We start from the raw sequence: 18,471 nt of genomic DNA on the forward strand, positions 1-18,471 counted from the left end.
ATCCATAGGTAACAAATAGGTAAATAAATGTGCATGGCTGCGTTTCATCCAGTAAAATTTTATTTACAAAAACAGACAGCAGGCCACCGGCTGTAGTTTGCCAACCCCTAGTCTAGACTGAATGCAGAAGCCCTAAGTATTAAGAGACCCCCTATCTGTGTCCTGAGTTAGCATACCAGGTTCAAGGTCCAACTGACAGAGGTACTGGGAAGTATTCAATGTAACAACAACCACTCGGTGCTTAAGAATATCTTCTTTCTGTGGCATCTGAAAGGTGGAATGTGCGCTTGAGATCAAACAGTACTGATGCACAACTGGGTGAACAGTCTTTACCCAGCGGTTTCTGAAATATACCCTATAAAAGAAGACAATATTTCCTATTTGTATTTATTTAGATCTTACCAGTACTGATTATCAGAATATTGATATTATTATTTAAGACTACAATATCTGGAAATTAGCAAATGAATCTGATAACCATTAACACTCTACTGGATTAGAATTTAACAGACTTCCCCCTACCAAAAAAGATTCAAACAGAAAGCATATGCACTACCACAAATAAACATATAATAATTTTCGTGTTCATATGGGTCTTACAATAGAGTGACACACAGTTTCATAAGCATTATAGTTCAAGTTCAAAGCATTCCCATTTGGGATTACTTTTTCCTAGAAAATTCTTAGAAAAATATACTTATTCTATTTAAATTATCTATGCTAACTTAAAACAGACTTGCATACTTAAAACAAATTAAAAAGTTGTCACATTTCACTTAATATATTTTATACCTATATTTAAAAAGACCTCTATCTAATGTTTTAGAAATTTAAAAATCAATATAAATTTTGGACAATCAGAAAATCTTAAGAAATATGATCTCTTCTATTAATTGCAAAAGAAAAATATTAGTAGACCTCATGCAATAGATTACTAAGATGGTACAGAAACAACCTTTCCATCTCTCCACAGCCCCCCACCTCTAACCCACGGACATAACAAAGATCAACTGGGTGTCTACTATGCTCCAGCACAGAGGCAAACCACAGGCCCGCAAGCTGCCAGCCGTAAGGGCTTCAGAGTTACTTAAATTTAATGGAAAGCCAGCAGAGAGTTCTGACAGGGCAGTCATATGACATGACTTAATGTTGTTAGAAGAACACTTTGTTTATCTGGACAGAACACATGGGGGGGGGGGTAGGATTTGGACAGTGGTATGCTGGTATATGCGGAACAACCAGCTCTGGGGTTGCAGTGGGATTGACTTGTAGTTTGCTGATTTCCGTGGTATAAAACCTATTACCAGTTTCAAGCTACCAAAACCTTGGCCAATTTCAAGCTACCAAAATGATGTCCCTGAACATGAACTTGGGAAGACATACACATGATTGGCTCTCACAAGCCAGTACAGCTGGCTGCAACACACCACTGACTAGAACAAAGGCAGGAGCAGAGCACGTAAGCAGGCAGACCAGTTAGATGTTGCTGTATGGGTCTGGACAACAAAGATGGTAGCTTGGAAGGGTGGTGACAGTGGAGACGTAAAAACGGTCCGATTCACCATATACATTTTGAGAGTAACGCTGACAGAAATTAGATGTAGAATTTAAGAGCAAGGGTGATTCCATGCCTCTGAAGCTAAATGAACGCCAGGAATGTTTGCAAAGGTGGTGAAAGGGAGGAGCAGATATGGGGTGGGAACCGAGAATTCAGTTTTGGACATACTCAGTAGTAGACATCCAAACAGAGATGTCTGGTAAGGAGGGGATACATACAAATTTGGAGATCAGGAGAACGCCTGGGACGAGAAATGCACAATTGGAATAATACTTAAACCTTGAGACTTAGATGAGATCACCTGGAGATTAAGTGTAGATTAAAAACAAACCAGTTGAAGAATGACTGATGGACCACACCAACATTTAGAGCCTGGGAAAAGGAGAGTGAAACAGTAGAAGAGACCAGAAAGGAGCAGTCAAAATGGGAGAGTGTGGGGTCCAATCAAGGGACATGCAGTTGCGTGTCATTAAATCATTTTCCAGGCCCATCAAGTTACCTGACTTATTATTAGCACATCCAGTTCTGTGGTTGCTCCCTCCTTGAAACACTCTCTTCCCTCAGCTTCCGTAATTCAGCCCTCCCCTGCTTTCCCTCTCCCTCTCTAGGTTAGGGCTCCTCAAGTCTTAGCCTTGGCTCTCTCCTCTTCTGCAGCTCTGTTCTCTCCCCTCACAATCCCATCCAGGCCCTTGGCTTCAATACCCTAATGACTCACATTTTTCTCTCTCCGCTCAAGGCCTTACCTCTGAGCTCATGGATGCCTATCTAACTCTTTATTTAATATTTGTCTCCTCTATTTCACAGGTAGACAAACGTCAAATGTACAAAAACTAATCTCATGATCTTGTGAAATGTGTTGTAACCCTCCATGAAACACTTAAAACTGGCTGTCTTCTTTTGAGCAAAACAATTAAAAAAAGAAAACAAAGTATTTAATAAACATCCCTAAATATAAATTGTAATAGGGGAAAGTAAAGACATGAATTTTAAAACATAACTATGATAGGGAGAAATGTAAACTTGGTGAAAATAACCAATATCACTTCTAAATGATGCAAAAATTTTAAACATGTTTTAGGTGTTTATTTTTTAAATGTTACTCAGATCAGCAAAGCAGAGTTTACTTTTAAATATATGAAAAATCTCATTTTAACAACTACCTGAAAAAAATCACTTATAAACTATGATTCCATTTATAGTAATTAAAGTATGTCTATTTAAACATATAAATTACTAGACATTAAACTCTAAAATGCTAGTAGTATTTATTTCCAGCTTATGGCGTTAACATTTTTATTTTCTTCTTTATTCTTTCCTATATTCTCTTAAATAAACATTTCATGTAAAATTGAAAAAGTGATTTTTCAAATTATTCATTAAATTCAACTTCAAGCACTGTTTCTTCCTCAAAGGAAAAAAAATAGAAATTAAAGTTCTAAGTCTCGCTACTAACTTTTTGTGAATCACCTTGGAAAGCTACCTCATGTTGAAGCTAGTAATACAAAGTTTGATCATTAGGTCTATACTTCCATAAAAGTATAATATTCTAGTGCTGACTTCAAAAAGATTTAAATACTTTCTTGGTACTTTATTTTATGCAACACTTAAGGTAGACACTGTCTATAAGAGTACTTAAAGCACATCCAAGAACATCTTCCAACATCAGAGAATTAACAGTGACAAGCGGCACTTATAGGCTCAGAGTATAAAATGTGACAGACAATACCAGGTAAATAACTTACTTATTTCTAGAAACAAACCACCCACATATCCCACGTGAAGTATAATGATGCTTAATAGAGGAGACTCTCTAGTAATATAAAATTTTCATTCACTAAAATTTTATTCATGTATTGAATTCATATGTAATAAGCCCTCAAAAAAGGTTGTTACTTAAGATACAACCAAATCAGGAAGACCTGATTCCAGCAGAAAACCTGTCTCCATAAAGATCTGTATAAAACAAGAAATGCCTTCTCTCTGCCTAAAAGCAGTAAATGCTCACTTTCTCCCCAGTATCTATCCACTAAAGGGTAGCTCTGCCAGAACCAGACACGCTGATCTTCAGGACCGTACAGAGAACGCAACGGTGCTCTCCTCTCTCTGTCACTTGAAAATCGTCTAAGGAAGTAAGAAGAACTGAAACTAAATGTGATCTAAAATAGTTTATACAACCTCCGCCCCAAATATTTTAAGCTTGAATCCTGGCAACTAATACAATTTTTTGCATTTTAACCACAAGACTGCATTTTTACACATAGTTATTGCATTAACCATTTAATGTTTATGACTCCTTCAATACTTTATCACGTTTACCAGGGCTTGCTCTACACTATCCTGTGAGAAAGACAACTCCTCATCAGTCCTACTCCATACAGACACCACATCTTCCGGGTCATACGCAGGCACTTAGTGCCTTCTTGTGCTCTTCCCCCCGCATCCTGGACGATTCAGGTGAAGATAATCTCCCCGGAGTGCTCAGCCATTCTAATTTTCACTATTCCATCTCCCATGCCTCTCAAGTTTATTGTCCATTAGGAAAATTATAAATTGAACTGATTTAATGTAATAACAGATGGTACTAAGAAATCCTAACATTCCAATGCATTAATCCTCTAAGGAAATATATTCACAAGGCAATACCTGTCCTGAAGAGAAAAACTACTGTGAAAATGTAAGGCCACATAAAGACAGTATTTGGGTAAGTCAAGCCTTCTCTAATTTTATTCCATTTACTAAATGAAATAACGTAAAATTTGTACTTAAATGTACTTAAATATTTTTCCGTCTTGACTGAACGAACCATTCTTGAGATTTGTGGAGAGGTGAGCTTTTCTGCTAGAGGGCAAGTTTCTCAATTTGGGCCTTTACGGCTCTACATATAACCCTACTGGAACATAACTTAGTCTACATATTTAGATGCATTACATGTTGAGTTATAACCACCAAAACATAATTTTACATGGGAAAGCTAAGCATAATGCTAGTCAAATGATGGATTTTAATGATTATCAGCAACAGCTCTACTGCCCCACATATCAAATGACCTATGCTAGGTGGACCGGGATTCGAGAAGCCTTTCCTCCATTGTTTCCAAGCCAAGTACACCGTAATATGGTTCCTGCATAACACAAACAAACACACATGCACACCTCTACCAACAACAGAGCAAACAAACAGCTCCGTTAAAATAAGAACACACATAGCAAAAATGCTACTAGTTATCCAATTTTCACTTGTGAGCTAAAAAAGATTAGAATCTGAAGAAAGTTATTGATAAATTTATCCATTGGCAAATATCCCATTTTCATTTATACTTATTATATACAAGTGATCTTTAGTTATTAAACACAATTGGCTTATATTGAAAATAATTATTTCTGCTCTAGTTTTCCAGAGTGAAAACAGAGTATAACATAATAACCTGTATTCACAGGCCACGCTGTTTTTTCTCTTTTGTTCTTTTTTTTTTTAATCCTTATCCAAGGATATGTTTTGTTGATTTTAGAGAGAGAGGAAGGGAGGCAGAAAGAAAAAGAAAGAGAGAGAGACAGACAGACAGACATCGATCAGTTGCCTCCTGTATGTGCCCCGATGGGGGGTCCAAACCCACAATTTAGGTATGTGCCCTGAGTGGGAACTGAACCCACAACCTTTTCGTGTATGGGACAATATTCCAACCAATTGAGCCACCCAGCCAGGGCCTCTTGTTTTTTTAATGCAAATGTAAAATCACTGAAATGGCTTTGGTATGATTATTAAAGAATTAAATAGCAAAATCTCATTTTTCCATACCTAGGCTCAACAAATAAAAAGTTAGTGAATTGTGATTCAAAAGTGTGGTTAGAAATTAATTTGTAAACAATAACTGTATTCGAACAACACAGGGCATGATATATTAGTTTGTAAAATGGCAAAACTAAACATTAATTCATATAACAATGAGAGCAAATGGTATACTAAACAACCACTTAATGATTCTTTATTGTTTTCTGAAGAAAAGGATTTTATTCCCCCACAATCCTGTATTTAACTACATTTTATATCCATATACACTGAAAGAACCTTTCTATACCAACCTAAAATTTCCTTGGACACTCTGTGTCTTAAATGATAGCAAAAAGTTATAAGTACCAGTCAATTACATTTTGTTGCAGAAATCACTTCAAAATTTCATGCTTCTCTAATGTACAGCTTTGATGAAATTACCTGCATGATCACAGTCAAAAATCGTATTTCCATAAAGAATTACCACTGCATGACTACTCTGCCATGCAAAATATGCTAGAGTTTCAATCAAGTTTTATGTAAATCGTATTTATATTACTTCATCATAGTAGCTTTTAGAGGTACACACCAAAATCAGCTCAGACTATAACAACAGTTTTACATACAAAACTTAAAAAAGGATGTCTTTCTCTTAATGTTTAAGATGTGAATGGTTGAAGATTTTTCAATTTTTCCTTAATTTAAATGGTTTCTTCAAAAGGCATAACCTCCAAATGCCAACACAAAGTTAAAGATTTTGGTATTCTCGAAGTTACTAACACTTTACAGACACCTTTTCTTAAGAATAATAAAGTATGATACAGATACATAATAAGCCTTAAAAAATACCTGAGAGGTCTTGCCTGGGGATTGCCTGCTTCTACATATGGATGTAAATAATCCTTTATGTAGAGATCAGCAGCACTATTAGAATGGGTGCAAATGAGAATCCTGCTGAAATAAATGGTGCAAATAAAAAGAATGATAAAACACAAAACTATTCAAGCAGTATAATACCAAAAAAAAAAGCAGTGGCCATCTTAACATACATTTTCCTCAACCTACTCAGTAACCTCTATCATATTATTAAATAATGCTTTTAGTAAATTATATTACTCTTTAGTCTATAAAGAAAATAAGATCCCTAAAATTATTACTAAATCTAACATATAAATTAAATTACATTTAAAAAATCCAACTCTTTGGCTCTAACATATATCACAATTCCTTAGCAGACTTGGAGTTTTGCTGGCTATTTAAAACCTATCATTTTCTATGTTGTCAATTTTTTAAAATAGTATGTTTTAAGAGAATCCAAATTTTAGTGCTTTGGGTTTTGAGTAAGGGTCTTTTTCTCTCTCTTTTATTTTAAAAAATTTTCACAACCTGGATGAAAACCATCTTGCGAGCCCTCCCTCTGTATTCACAACAAGGACGAAGGCTGTGCCCTACCAATGAGACGGGGCACACAGACCACCACCTCACCTCGTCTCCTGCTGCTGGAGCATGTGCTTTACAGCCTGGGCCAGCGTGAATGTCTTGCCTGTCCCGTAGGGCCCAATGATGAGAACAGGAGGCAGCTGTATTGAAAGTGGGGTTGTAATGGCCAGAACAGCCTCTTTCTGTTTTGCATTTAGTCGAGGATCCAACTGCTCATCCCACTGCCTATAGAAAGTAAAAATTTAAGCTATTTTAAACAAAGGCATCTTATTAATAAACAAGCAAAACATACAAGTATCCTGGATTTCACTGAACCATTAAAAATACTGAAATACCATCTAAAAAATAAAAGCTTATTCTAAAACTACTTTTTAGAATATTACCTAATAGAGTCGGTGTAAAACATTTTACTATGTGCAAAAAGATTTTGATAAGTAACCTAAAGACATCACACACTATCAGTCTAGTTTCTGCCACGTCTATATATAGTAATGACAATGTCTCTAAAATGTAGTTTCCCTCTGTGACGTAAAAGCATCAGATAACTCTTTTTCTGGTAATAATGAAGTACTAGTTTCTTTGCACAGCAAATAAAATGCAAAAGAGAAACTGATTTCCAAAATCTAATCCATTGAAAGATCTCTTTGTAAAGTTGAAAATAAGGAAGAAAGAAAAAACTTATATGTCCCTGGTTAAGAGAAATCAAACTTTACAAAGTTCTTAATTCAGAAAATAGCAGTTTTTTTAAAAGGCCAAACAGCATGAAATGTTTTCTAATATTTTCACACCAGCAAATAATATACATGTCACATTTTTCAGGGTACAGAACACCTGTCATGGCAGCACAAATGGCTGCTGTAATTAGATCCAGCTTCCTAGTGGCCCTTCTATGACTTGGCTAAGCTTTGAAGACTTAAATGGCCAGCAGATGCTGAAAGGGATCAAACCAAGTGGAGAATCAACAGCATTCTTTCTCACAACTACAATTAAAATACTAAATATCGCAACAACTATGGTAAAAATGATAGGGATGTGAACCAAAATAAAAAGGGTGTGTAAAGAGATTTTAAAAATTTGCAAAGTGCCTACAAAATAACCCTGAAATAGAAGGACGTGGTATAGTGAAAATTCCCTCTCTATGAGGTTGTGCTCTACTTACATCAGAAGGTAGTTATTTATGGAAAATCTTCTTAACACTTTCAGTTTTAAAAATGTATTATAATTTCAAACAAACAAAATTCTCCACAAAAATGTAAAACTTTAGAAAACAAACATTGGTCCTATCAACATGCCATTATTTATTTTTCTGAAATTTAAAATTTTCTAAGTAAAAAACAAAAGGGCTCTAATCAGTGGCACTAGATATTCTGGAAGCCGTTCACTAAAACACAGGCATTTTACTCCAACGAGTTAAGCATTAACCAGCTTATTTACTCACAAGCCTGCCACTTTTCACCTTCTACAGCGGAGGAAGTTGCTTTAGGTGATTGCTAGCTTCAGATCTAATAGAAGTAGCAGACACTATGGAATGGTTACCCCCAAATCACCCATAGTACCCTTTCTGCCTTTCCTCTATTGAGCTGCAACACTCCATTTCCCGGCCTCCTCTGCAGGAGACCCAAGTCTAAGTCAGTAAGATGTAGGAGGAAGTTCCTCAGAAGGGCTTCTATACCCAATAAAACAAAAACAAGCCTCACTAGAAAAAAGCACTGTCTGTTGCTTTGCTTCTTCCTTCATCTGGCTGAAATGAGCTCATGGTAAATAAAACTGCAGCAGCCACGTTATAACCATGAGGCAACGGGCATCAAGAAGAAATCCAACATGCTGTGCGTGGCAGAGAGGAGGGGAAACAGTGGTCCTGATGGCACTGCTGAGCCCCCCAGCACCAGCCGTGGACCACCTACCTCTGGGGCCTCTATCTCTAGATACTGAAGCCACACTTAGCTCAGTAAACTGTTACTTGTATCAATACCTGATTACTATGATTCCATGATACCTGACTTCACGACTCCTTCATCTGTGCACGGACACAGTGACAAAGTGACACGGACACAGTGCATCAGATGATTATTGTCAAGATCAAATGAGGTAATGCACACAAGCTGTTTAGTGCTCAGTTACTGTTTGCTCCTCTTACTGTATTTTCTGAGGGTTTCAGAAAAATTAGATAAAACCTGAACAGTACACTTCAAAAAACCAAGAAAAAGGTTTAAAAACAACCTCTAATCTTTCAAATTCGGGGACTTGAATGAACCTATTAATGAAGAGACATTAGACTATATACAAAAGTATAAATCTAAGAGGCTAATGACAGATTTATAATTCTAAAATATGTCAATATTTCTTTATTTACACAGCTAATTCTACTTCTCAACTGTTTCAGTGTAAATAAATGCTTCAGAGTAGAACAGAAATTTTAACAATGTTGGTCTACTCTCTATTTTCTGGTTATGAATGATGAATATTCATAGAATGCCGAAGAGTAAAACATAATGTCTTTATTTATTGTGCTACCTACTAAAGGAAAGAAGATTTATAATATACATGCTGATAAGTCATCTCTGATTTTCACAATTTAAAGCAGTATAAAGTATCTTCAAGTTTGTTCTGAATAAGTGTTATTTTATTCCCTAAACCAAATTAATTCAAAAAGTTTTTTTCTTGGTTTAATGCATTGTTATAATTAATTCATACACTACATGCCCAAGAATAATTTCTCAACTTCATTTATCTATCTATATTCTACCTTATTCCAGAAAAGACTTTAAATGACTAATGATTTCTCAGTATTTTCCCATCCTCAGATGCATTTTGATGATTATTTATAAGTATGTAAGTACACTCATATATAAGTATACTTATACTGTAAGTATAGTATGGAATCTGTTCCTGCTTAAAAGTTTTCTGCTACTTGAAGTTTTCTCAGTTAACTTTTGCAATTGACACTTGCAGTTAGGGATATTTGAATACATTGTTATATACTATATAATTTTCAGAAGTGAGCATACCAAGTAATGCTGGCATGGCCTAATACTGGCATGACCTCCACTTGAAACCCTAATTTCTTCTTTTCTTCTTATTTAAAGATATTGTTTATTTATTTTCAGAGAGAGGAGAAGGGAGGGAGAAAGAGGGAGAGAAACATCAATCAGTTGCCTCTCGCATACCCCCAGCTAGGGGTCCGCCCGCAACCTAGGCAAGGCATGTGCCCTGACTGGGAATCAAACAGGCAACCTTTTGGTTCACAGGCCAGCGCCCAATCTGCTGTGCCATACCAGCCACGGCCTGAAACCCTAATTTCTTCTTCAATCAAAATTCTTATTAATTTAAACATGTCATATATTAATAATGTGCAAAGTCCTTTTGGAGATTCAAAGATAAATACAACGTGGTCTCTTCCTTTATAAAGCTCAGTAGGAGCCCTGGCTGGTGTGGCTCAGTGGATTGAGTGCCAGCTGGTTCAATTCCCAGTCTAGGGCACATGCCTGGGTTGCAGGCCAGGCCCCCAGCTTGGTGTGACCTGGCTGGGTAGCTCAGTTAGTTAGAGTGCTGTCCCAATATGCCATGGTTGAGGGTTCAATCTCTGGTCAGGGCACATACAAAAATCAACCAATGAATGCATATATAAGTGGAACAACAAACAGATGTCTCTCTCTCTCTCTTCCTAAAATCAATAAAGATTTAAAAATAAACAAATTTTTAAAAAGCAATGCGTCCTAGACTTATCAGGGGATCACTTCATAAGTTACATAAATGTCTAACTACTATGCTATACACCTGAAACTAATATAATAATGAATTTCAACTGTAATTCAAAAATTTAAAAGTAATAAAAATTTTTAAAAGTTCAGAATCTAATGAGAACAGCAGAAATGTACACAATTGACAGAAATTAATGAGAGAAATTATGCTTGAAAACAAAATTGACTGAACCTAGCACATAGCTGGCACTCAATAAATATTTGTTAAAATCATGAAATAAAGTATCTCTTTCAAGTAATAAATAAAGACTTATCTACTTGAAAGAGAAGAGCACTTTACTGGGGTAAATCTTGAAAGACAGATCTTCAATAGATCAATGTTGAGCAAAGATTATTTCAGGGAGAAAATACCATATATGAGAAGACAGGGCTGGGGAGGGGAGATGTAGAGTCTAACGGGTACAAAGTTTCAGTTCTGCAAGATGAAAAATTCCTGCAGACTGACTACAACAATGTCAGCATACTTAACACTCCTGAACTGCACACTTAAAACTGATTAAGATGTAAATGTTATGTTATATAGATTTTACCAGAACGTTAAAAAATTGCATTTTTTAAAAGTCAAGGTGTCAAATACGTGTAGGGCAAATTAAACAAATGTCAAGGTAATTCAATATGACTAGAGCATGGGGATTTGGAAGGAAAAAGAAGGTGTCAAGTAGATAAAAGTAAAAGAAACTGAGAAGAGACTGTTGGAAATTGTTGTCAATGAGACCACATAATAAAGTTTTGTATCAGGCCCCGCAGGCTTTATCTCTATGTTAAGAGGAAGCCTTCAGAGGTGTATAAGCAGTGAAATGAAATGATTATTTTAGCAGACTGACTCTGAAAGAAATATGAGGGTTGGCCCAGAGAAAAGAGACAGAGAGCAGGACCAAAGACCAACTAGAAAGGACTTAAATAGTGCAGCTCTAAATTAAGCACAGGCTGTTAGAATAAGAAAGGGAAAGATGCAGAAAAGCTGGATCAAATGACAACTGAGAAGATGTTACTGGATTTTTACAATTAGTAGATCAGTGATTACTTTCAGGAGACTGAGGAAGTGAAAAACAGAGATTATAGAATGAATCAATAGGAATACTGGAAATATGTAGACTATTCATGTTAAAGAATGTTGGCAGTAAAAAGAAAAATGGGGATAGAATAGTTAGGGTAAGTGAAAACAAGGGAGAAATTATTTGGTGCTGGAAGGCATATTTTGTCTTGTTCTGTTTTTAGGATCAGCAGAAATGAAATGTGAGGAGACGAGATATATGCCACGTCTGGGCCTGGCCCATAAACATTTCCTACATGATGCTCTGTGCTCATTCTTCCTCCCTCTCCCAGCTGGATGCCAACACTCAGGGCGACCTTGGAAACCACTTATTGAAGATACCAGAGCCCCCACCAGAGATGGAAGAGAACCACCCTACCATGATTTGATTGACACAAGCGATAAATAAATAGGGTAGTACTGTAAAGAGCAACTGAGATTTATAAAAAGAAAGAAGATGGGAGTACGCTGGGCAGGGGCAGGAACCAAGAGGATAAAACTCAGTGAAAAGGGTAAAAAGAAAGATGTAGTCATGCAGGCACCACTGCTATTACTCTGCAAACAAAATAGAAGTATCATATTTAATTATACTATGTAAAGATGAGCCAAATGGAATTTAAGCAGAAAAATATTTACACAACCATTACCTTGAGAATAGTTTCAGAAGTGATATCGTCTATGATACTTTCTCCATTGTGCTAAATTATAAAAAGTTTTCTATATTCAAAAATTAGTTGAAATTAACTATTTGAAACATTGTAGAAAGGTTCTAATTTCCCCATTCAATTTCTACTCACAAATATTCCTAAATTGCTTGGCATCCTATCAACTTACGGCTGTTGAGAAAAGCAAGAGAATTCACTTAGACTCTGAGGAAAGGTAAATAGAAGATGAACCTCAAATATTTCATTCTAAGGGTTCTTACTCTCATTTCTCAACTAATAAAATGTCTCCTAAAGAACAGAGAGCAACTCTGTTACAAAAGCACGCCTGAATTATTTGATACAGATATTTAATTTAACATTAACATAACCTCCTTTAATGAGATTATCTCTTTGTACCTGTTGGGACTCCAAGGTATGGTTGGAGTCATAGTGACGTCTGGAAATAAAATCCCATTGTCCTTGATCCTGTCTAGCGCATAATGCATTTCACAGAGGGGTAATCGATTTAATTGGAACTGAAGTTCAACCTGAAACACAAGATAAAAACAAACGTTCTTAAAGCATTAAAGTAAATATCAACACTTGCAGCTCACTAGAATACTCTGTGGAGACAATCTTTTAGGGGAGACTAAGTTTAGAGATTCTTTTAAAGTACAATTACATTGCAATAATAATTATCATGGCTAATATTTGCTTAGTTTACTTAGTGTCAGACACTATAATGAACATTTTTATCTCATTAGACAGTGCCAATGATGTATATACTATTATTAACCTCATTTTATACCTAAAGAAACTGAGGACTTGCAAATTAATCTCTAGAAAATGATTATCTGATTACAGCATTCTATGAAGAATACATTTGATAAAATCAATAGAACATCTGTGAAATATCACCTCTCGAGTGATAAAAACCAACCCTAAGACACTATCAATTTACTATGAATAAATAATGTTCACCATTTTATGGTTAAAAAGAAAAAAGATTAGCTTTCCAGTTAAATACAGCAGACTGAACACACAGTTCACCTAAGAATCCACAAAGAGAACAGGAACAGATACCACTTCAGATGAGAACTGTCTTAGGGTGTATCTTAGTTTCTTTTCATCTGTTCTTCCATTGCTGATTTAAAACTCTATTCGGAAAGCTTGACTGTATAAAACTGGAACATTTCAGACGTCACTTAGATTAAAGAGATTCTATTTTCTCTGAAAGTTGCCAGAGGTTCAATCCCCACCCGCACCCCTGTAACACTTAGGGCTCTGTCAGAAGCGGGACCAAACCAGAAGAGTGCCGGCTGCTAAGGAGACTGCAGCCACACGTAACCCACCTGTGTGTCATGGTCAGGCCGAAGGTTAAGTTCTTCACAGCATTCCCTGGATATCCTTAAAAATATATATTCTTTTGTTTTTTCTTCAATAGTAGCTTCATAAACCTTCTCTTTGGTTCCCTGGGTCTGTGCTAACTTCTCTTTAGGGACTGGTAATAAATAAACAGCATTGACTTTGGTCATCACCAGCCGTCCAGCCAAAGTATCTTCAGAAAGTGTTTCAGTAAGCTTAAAGCGACCAAAAAGTTGTCCATTCTGAGCATACTTTGCACCTCCAGAAACTCCAGTGAGCATGAAGCTTGCTAGAATCTGTAACTGCACTTTAAGGTTGAACCTAAATCAGAAATAGAAAATGAGTTTGAATATTTTACATAAAAAACTTAAAAACTAGAAGAATAAAAGAAAATAATAAGTCAAATATAAAAATACAAAAAATTAAAACTTCATTATCAACTCCACGCCACTGAGCTATAAACTACATACTCTCAGTCTGCCTTTAATCCAAGCTGGAAAGAAACAAAACTCATATTCAGTAACACGACCCATGCTAAACTGTATTGAAAAATCCACACACTCTTAAAAGTATGAGCATTTAAAGTGAAACCAAGTATAATTTTTTTAGTAAAATGAAATATGACATATAATTAGTTATGAGAGTGTTTGACCACACCATTGGGAAAAATAAAAGACTTTACAATTACCTAGAACTAGAAGGAAATGCATTGCATTAAAACTATAGTGGACTTTTATTAAGCTGATGCTTTCCAAGTAGATTTTACCAAAAAATTCTAACCATAAAATTTCTCTTTCAATACCATTAATGAATAACATCCAAAATAAATTTCCGTTTATGGCTACACTGAGGCAGATCTCATGCAGGAATTGGAGGGAATATGTGTGTGAAAGAAGCACAGAGAACCAAGATTAATTTACATACAGTCAAGTAATATAAAGTCAAATGAACATTTAAACTAACTAACAGTTCTTCTCCTTTGGCATTGTAAAATGGTGCTAAGACAGAAGACAACGTGGTAAGAATGAGAACATTTTGTATTTTCTCCTGGAAGGTTTGAACATTTTTTTTATCATCACCCGAGGACATTTTTTCATTGCTTTCAGAGATAGATAGATAGATAGATAGATAGATAGATAGATAGATAGATAGATGATAGAGAGGTATCAACCTGGCTGTCCTCTCCTATGCACCCTGACCGGGAAATGAACTGGCAACCTGGGTATGTGCCCTAACAGGGAATCGAACTTGAGACCTTTCTGTTTATGGGCAGGTCAGAAAATTTAAACATATTTGAATGAAAATATGAAATTGTTTTAAAATCTATATATCTGCTTTTAGAAAAGGCAACTTTTTTAAAATCCTCACCCAAGAATATGTTTATTGATTTAGAGAGGAAAAAAGAGGGAAGGGGAGTGCGGGGAGAGAGAAAGAGACATCAATGTGAAAGAGAAACACAGACTGGATGCCTCCCCTACATGCCCCACCCAGGGATCGAACCAGCAACCTACGTATGTGCCCTGCCTGGGAATCTTTGGGTGTATGGGACAATGCTCCAACCAACAGAGACCTGGCCAGGGCAGGAAAAGGACACATTTTAATGGGACTAATGAACTGTTTTCTTTTCAGATCACCTTTTGTATGCATAATGTCAAGAATGTCATAATTTCTTAAGAAAAAGGAAAAAACCTTTTTTTATAGATCTGTCTCCCTTAATGGATTACAAATCTTTAGGAAACAAGAAACTCTGTTGGCTCAGTAGTGATTAGCCTAGAACCTAACACTTTGAAAACAAAATAAATTCTGTTCATTAAATAATTTTACATGTTTGTAATAATCTGAATTTTTCCAGGTACCATATTTTCATTTGAACTACTTTATATTATTCTTCAACAAATTTGTGAAATCCTGTAATATTTTCTCAACTAACTTGGGCAATATATTTGTATTAAGGTTTTACTGTTACATCTATTTTAGAATTTACCATCCCCAAACACCTGATCACACTTTAGCAGGCATAAAAAATTAATCTTACAGTTTTAAAGCAATAATCCTCGACTTCTGAGCAAGATGGAGGTGTAGGTAGATACACTTGGCCTCCTTATATAACCAAAAAAAAGACAAGAAATTTAAAAACAAAAAATAACCAGAACTGCCAGAAAATCAAACTGTATGGAAGCCTGACAACCAAGGAGTTAAAGAAGAACATTCATTCAGACTGGTAGGTGGGGAGGAGACAGACAGCTGGGGCAGAGATGACATGCGGCAAGGCAGTGGTTGGAGGACCAAGCAGTCCCACAATTGCCTGTAGATAAACCAGGAGGAACAAATGGGGAGCAAGACAGACTGCGCACGCAACCCAGTGTTCCAGTGCAGGGAAATGAAACCTCAAAACCTCTGGCTGTAAAGACCTGTGGGGGTTGCAGCATGGGAGAAACTCCCAGCCTCACAGCAGAGTTTGTTGGAGAGACCCACAGGGTCCTAGAACATACACAAACCCACCTACCTGGGGAATCAGCACCAGAAGGGCCCAGTTTGATTGTGGGTAGCTGGGGAAGTGACTGAAAGCTGGCTAAGAACCGAGCAAGTGGCACTGTATACTCTCAGACCCCTCCCCCACCTACAGCACCACAACGCAACCAAGTGGTTTGCCCCACCCTGGCAAATACCTAAGCCTCTGCCCCTTACAATGCAACAAGCAAGCAGAGACAAAAAAATATGGCCCAAAGGAGAGAACAGATCAAAGCTGCAAAAATAGAACTAAGCGATGAAGAGATAGCCAACCTATCAGATGCAGAGTTTAAAACACTCGTAATCAGGATGCTTACAGAAATGGTTTTGAGTATGGTAGCAAAATAGAGGAAACAGTGAAGGTTATGCAAAGTGAAATAAAGAAAAATATACAGGGAACCAACAGTGAAGGGAAGGAAACTGGGGCTCAAATCAACGATTTGGGCCAGAAAGAAGAAATAAATATCCAATCAGAACATAATGAAGAAAAAGAATTTAAAAAATGAGGAGAGGCTCAGGAACCTCTGGGACAACTTTAAACGTTCCAACATCCAAATCATAGGGGTGCCAAAGGAGAAGAGGAACAGCAAAAAATTGAAAACTTATTTGAACAAATAATGAAGGAGAACTTCCCCCATCTTCTAGGAAGTCCAGGAAGCTCAGAGAGTCCCAAAGAAGTTGGACCCAAGGAAGCACACAGCAAGGCACATCATAATTACATTACTCAAAATTAAAGATAAAGAGAGAATCTTAAAAGCAGCAAGAGAAAAGGAGACAGTTACCTACAAAGGAGTTCCCATAAGAATATCAGCTGATTTCTCAAAAGAAACCTTACAGGCAAGAAGGGGCTGGAAAGAAGTATTCCAAGTCATGAAAGGCAAGGACCTACATCCAAGATTGCTCTATCCTGCAAAGCTATCACTTAGAATGGAAGGGCAGATAAAGTGCTTCCCAGATAAGGTCAAGTTAAAGGAGTTTATCATCACCAATCCCTTATTATATGAAATGTTATAGGGACTTATCTAAGAAAAAGAAGTTGATCAAAAATATGAACAGTAAAATGGCAACAAATTCACAACTATCAACAACTGAACTGAAAAAAAAAGCAAAAACAAAAACAAACTAAGCAAACAACTAGAACAGGAACAGAATCACAGAAATAGAGATCACATGGAGGGTTATCAGTGGGGCGGGGGAGGGGTGAGTGGCGGAAAAGGTACATGGAATAGGAAGTATAAATGGTAGGTACAAAACAGTCAGGGGGAGGTCAAGAATAGTATGGGAAATGGAGAAGCCAAAGAATTTATATGTGCAACCCATGGACATGAACTAAGAGGGGGGAATACTGATGGGACGGGAGATACAGGGTAGAGGCGAATAAAGGGCAAAAAAAAAAAAAAAAAGGGACAACTGTAATAGCATAATCAATAAAATATACTTTAAAAAAAAAAGGATCCTCTTATGACATTTACTTGTATCTCACAATAAAACTCTCAAGAGCCCTGGCTGGTGTGGCTCAGTGGATTGAGTGCCGGCCTGTGAACCAAATGTTGCCGGTTCAATTCCCAGTCAGGGCACATGCCTCAGTTGCGGGCCAGGTCCCCAGTGGGGGGTGTGCAAGAGGCAACCACACATTGATGTTTCTCTTCTTCTTGTTCTCCCTTCCTTCCCCTCTTTCTAAAAATAAATAAAATCTTAAAAAAAAAAAAAACTTTTGAAGTAGAGTCACTAGAAAATAAAACTACTAAGTAATACAGGTTTTCCCATAGAAGATTTATTATATATTTAAGATGCAGACATTATAGACTTGCTAGAAGTTACAGCTACTAATATTTATTTTTTCTAAGAGATTAATAGGCTAAAACTAAATTAGTAAACTTTCCTATTTAAGAAATACCAAAAATAGAAAATATACCCTACAACTAACCAAATAATTCTAAATAAGAATAAAAACCATCTTTCCATGGTCGTACATTTGAAATCGGCGCTAAAGCCTAAATAATTCCTAACCTTTTGGGGATTGGTAGACTAGTAGCCAGCCAACTTTCCAACCAATTTAAAACCACACTTCAATCTAAGAGAAATATGACTCTATCAATGGTGAGTATAACTGTTTAAAAATTTTAAAGCTACATAGTGAATTTCACTTCATATAGTTTTTGATTAAATGAACAAGGAAGAAACCCCACCAAGGTAGTAAGCCAACCCCCAGTTTCACGGAGGCACAGAAACAGAACCAAGGTATAACCGACCGAGGCCTCACCATCTTAACAATAAAATGTGTATCCATAACAGCCTGGTACGCCAGCTGTTAGCATTGAGAAGCCACAGCAAGCTAATTAAGCATGCCACTACACGGTTTAATAGGCACAATAGCTCCAACCAAAGTCA

General features: G+C 36.5%; 1 protein-coding gene across 7 annotated transcripts in view; it reads right to left on the bottom strand.

Moving 5' to 3' along the window:
- HELZ (helicase with zinc finger) overlaps positions 1-18,471 on the bottom strand; it is a 150,550-nt gene that overhangs the window by 69,247 nt on the left and 62,832 nt on the right. For 6 of the 7 annotated variants that reach the window (XM_053911792.1, XM_053911793.2, XM_053911795.2 and 3 more), the window contains 5 exons: positions 13,557-13,890; positions 12,622-12,752; positions 6,812-6,991; positions 6,176-6,280; positions 177-355 (listed from right to left, as the gene is read on the bottom strand). In XM_053911792.1, coding sequence (XP_053767767.1) covers positions 177-355; positions 6,176-6,280; positions 6,812-6,991; positions 12,622-12,752; positions 13,557-13,890 — 929 coding nt within the window. The remainder of the gene's footprint in view (positions 1-176; positions 356-6,175; positions 6,281-6,811; positions 6,992-12,621; positions 12,753-13,556; positions 13,891-18,471) is intronic. The other variant, XM_053911794.2, reaches the window with a different exon arrangement.

Source organism: Desmodus rotundus, chromosome 9, assembly GCF_022682495.2.
Source record: "Desmodus rotundus isolate HL8 chromosome 9, HLdesRot8A.1, whole genome shotgun sequence".
Taxonomy (NCBI): domain Eukaryota; kingdom Metazoa; phylum Chordata; class Mammalia; order Chiroptera; family Phyllostomidae; genus Desmodus; species Desmodus rotundus.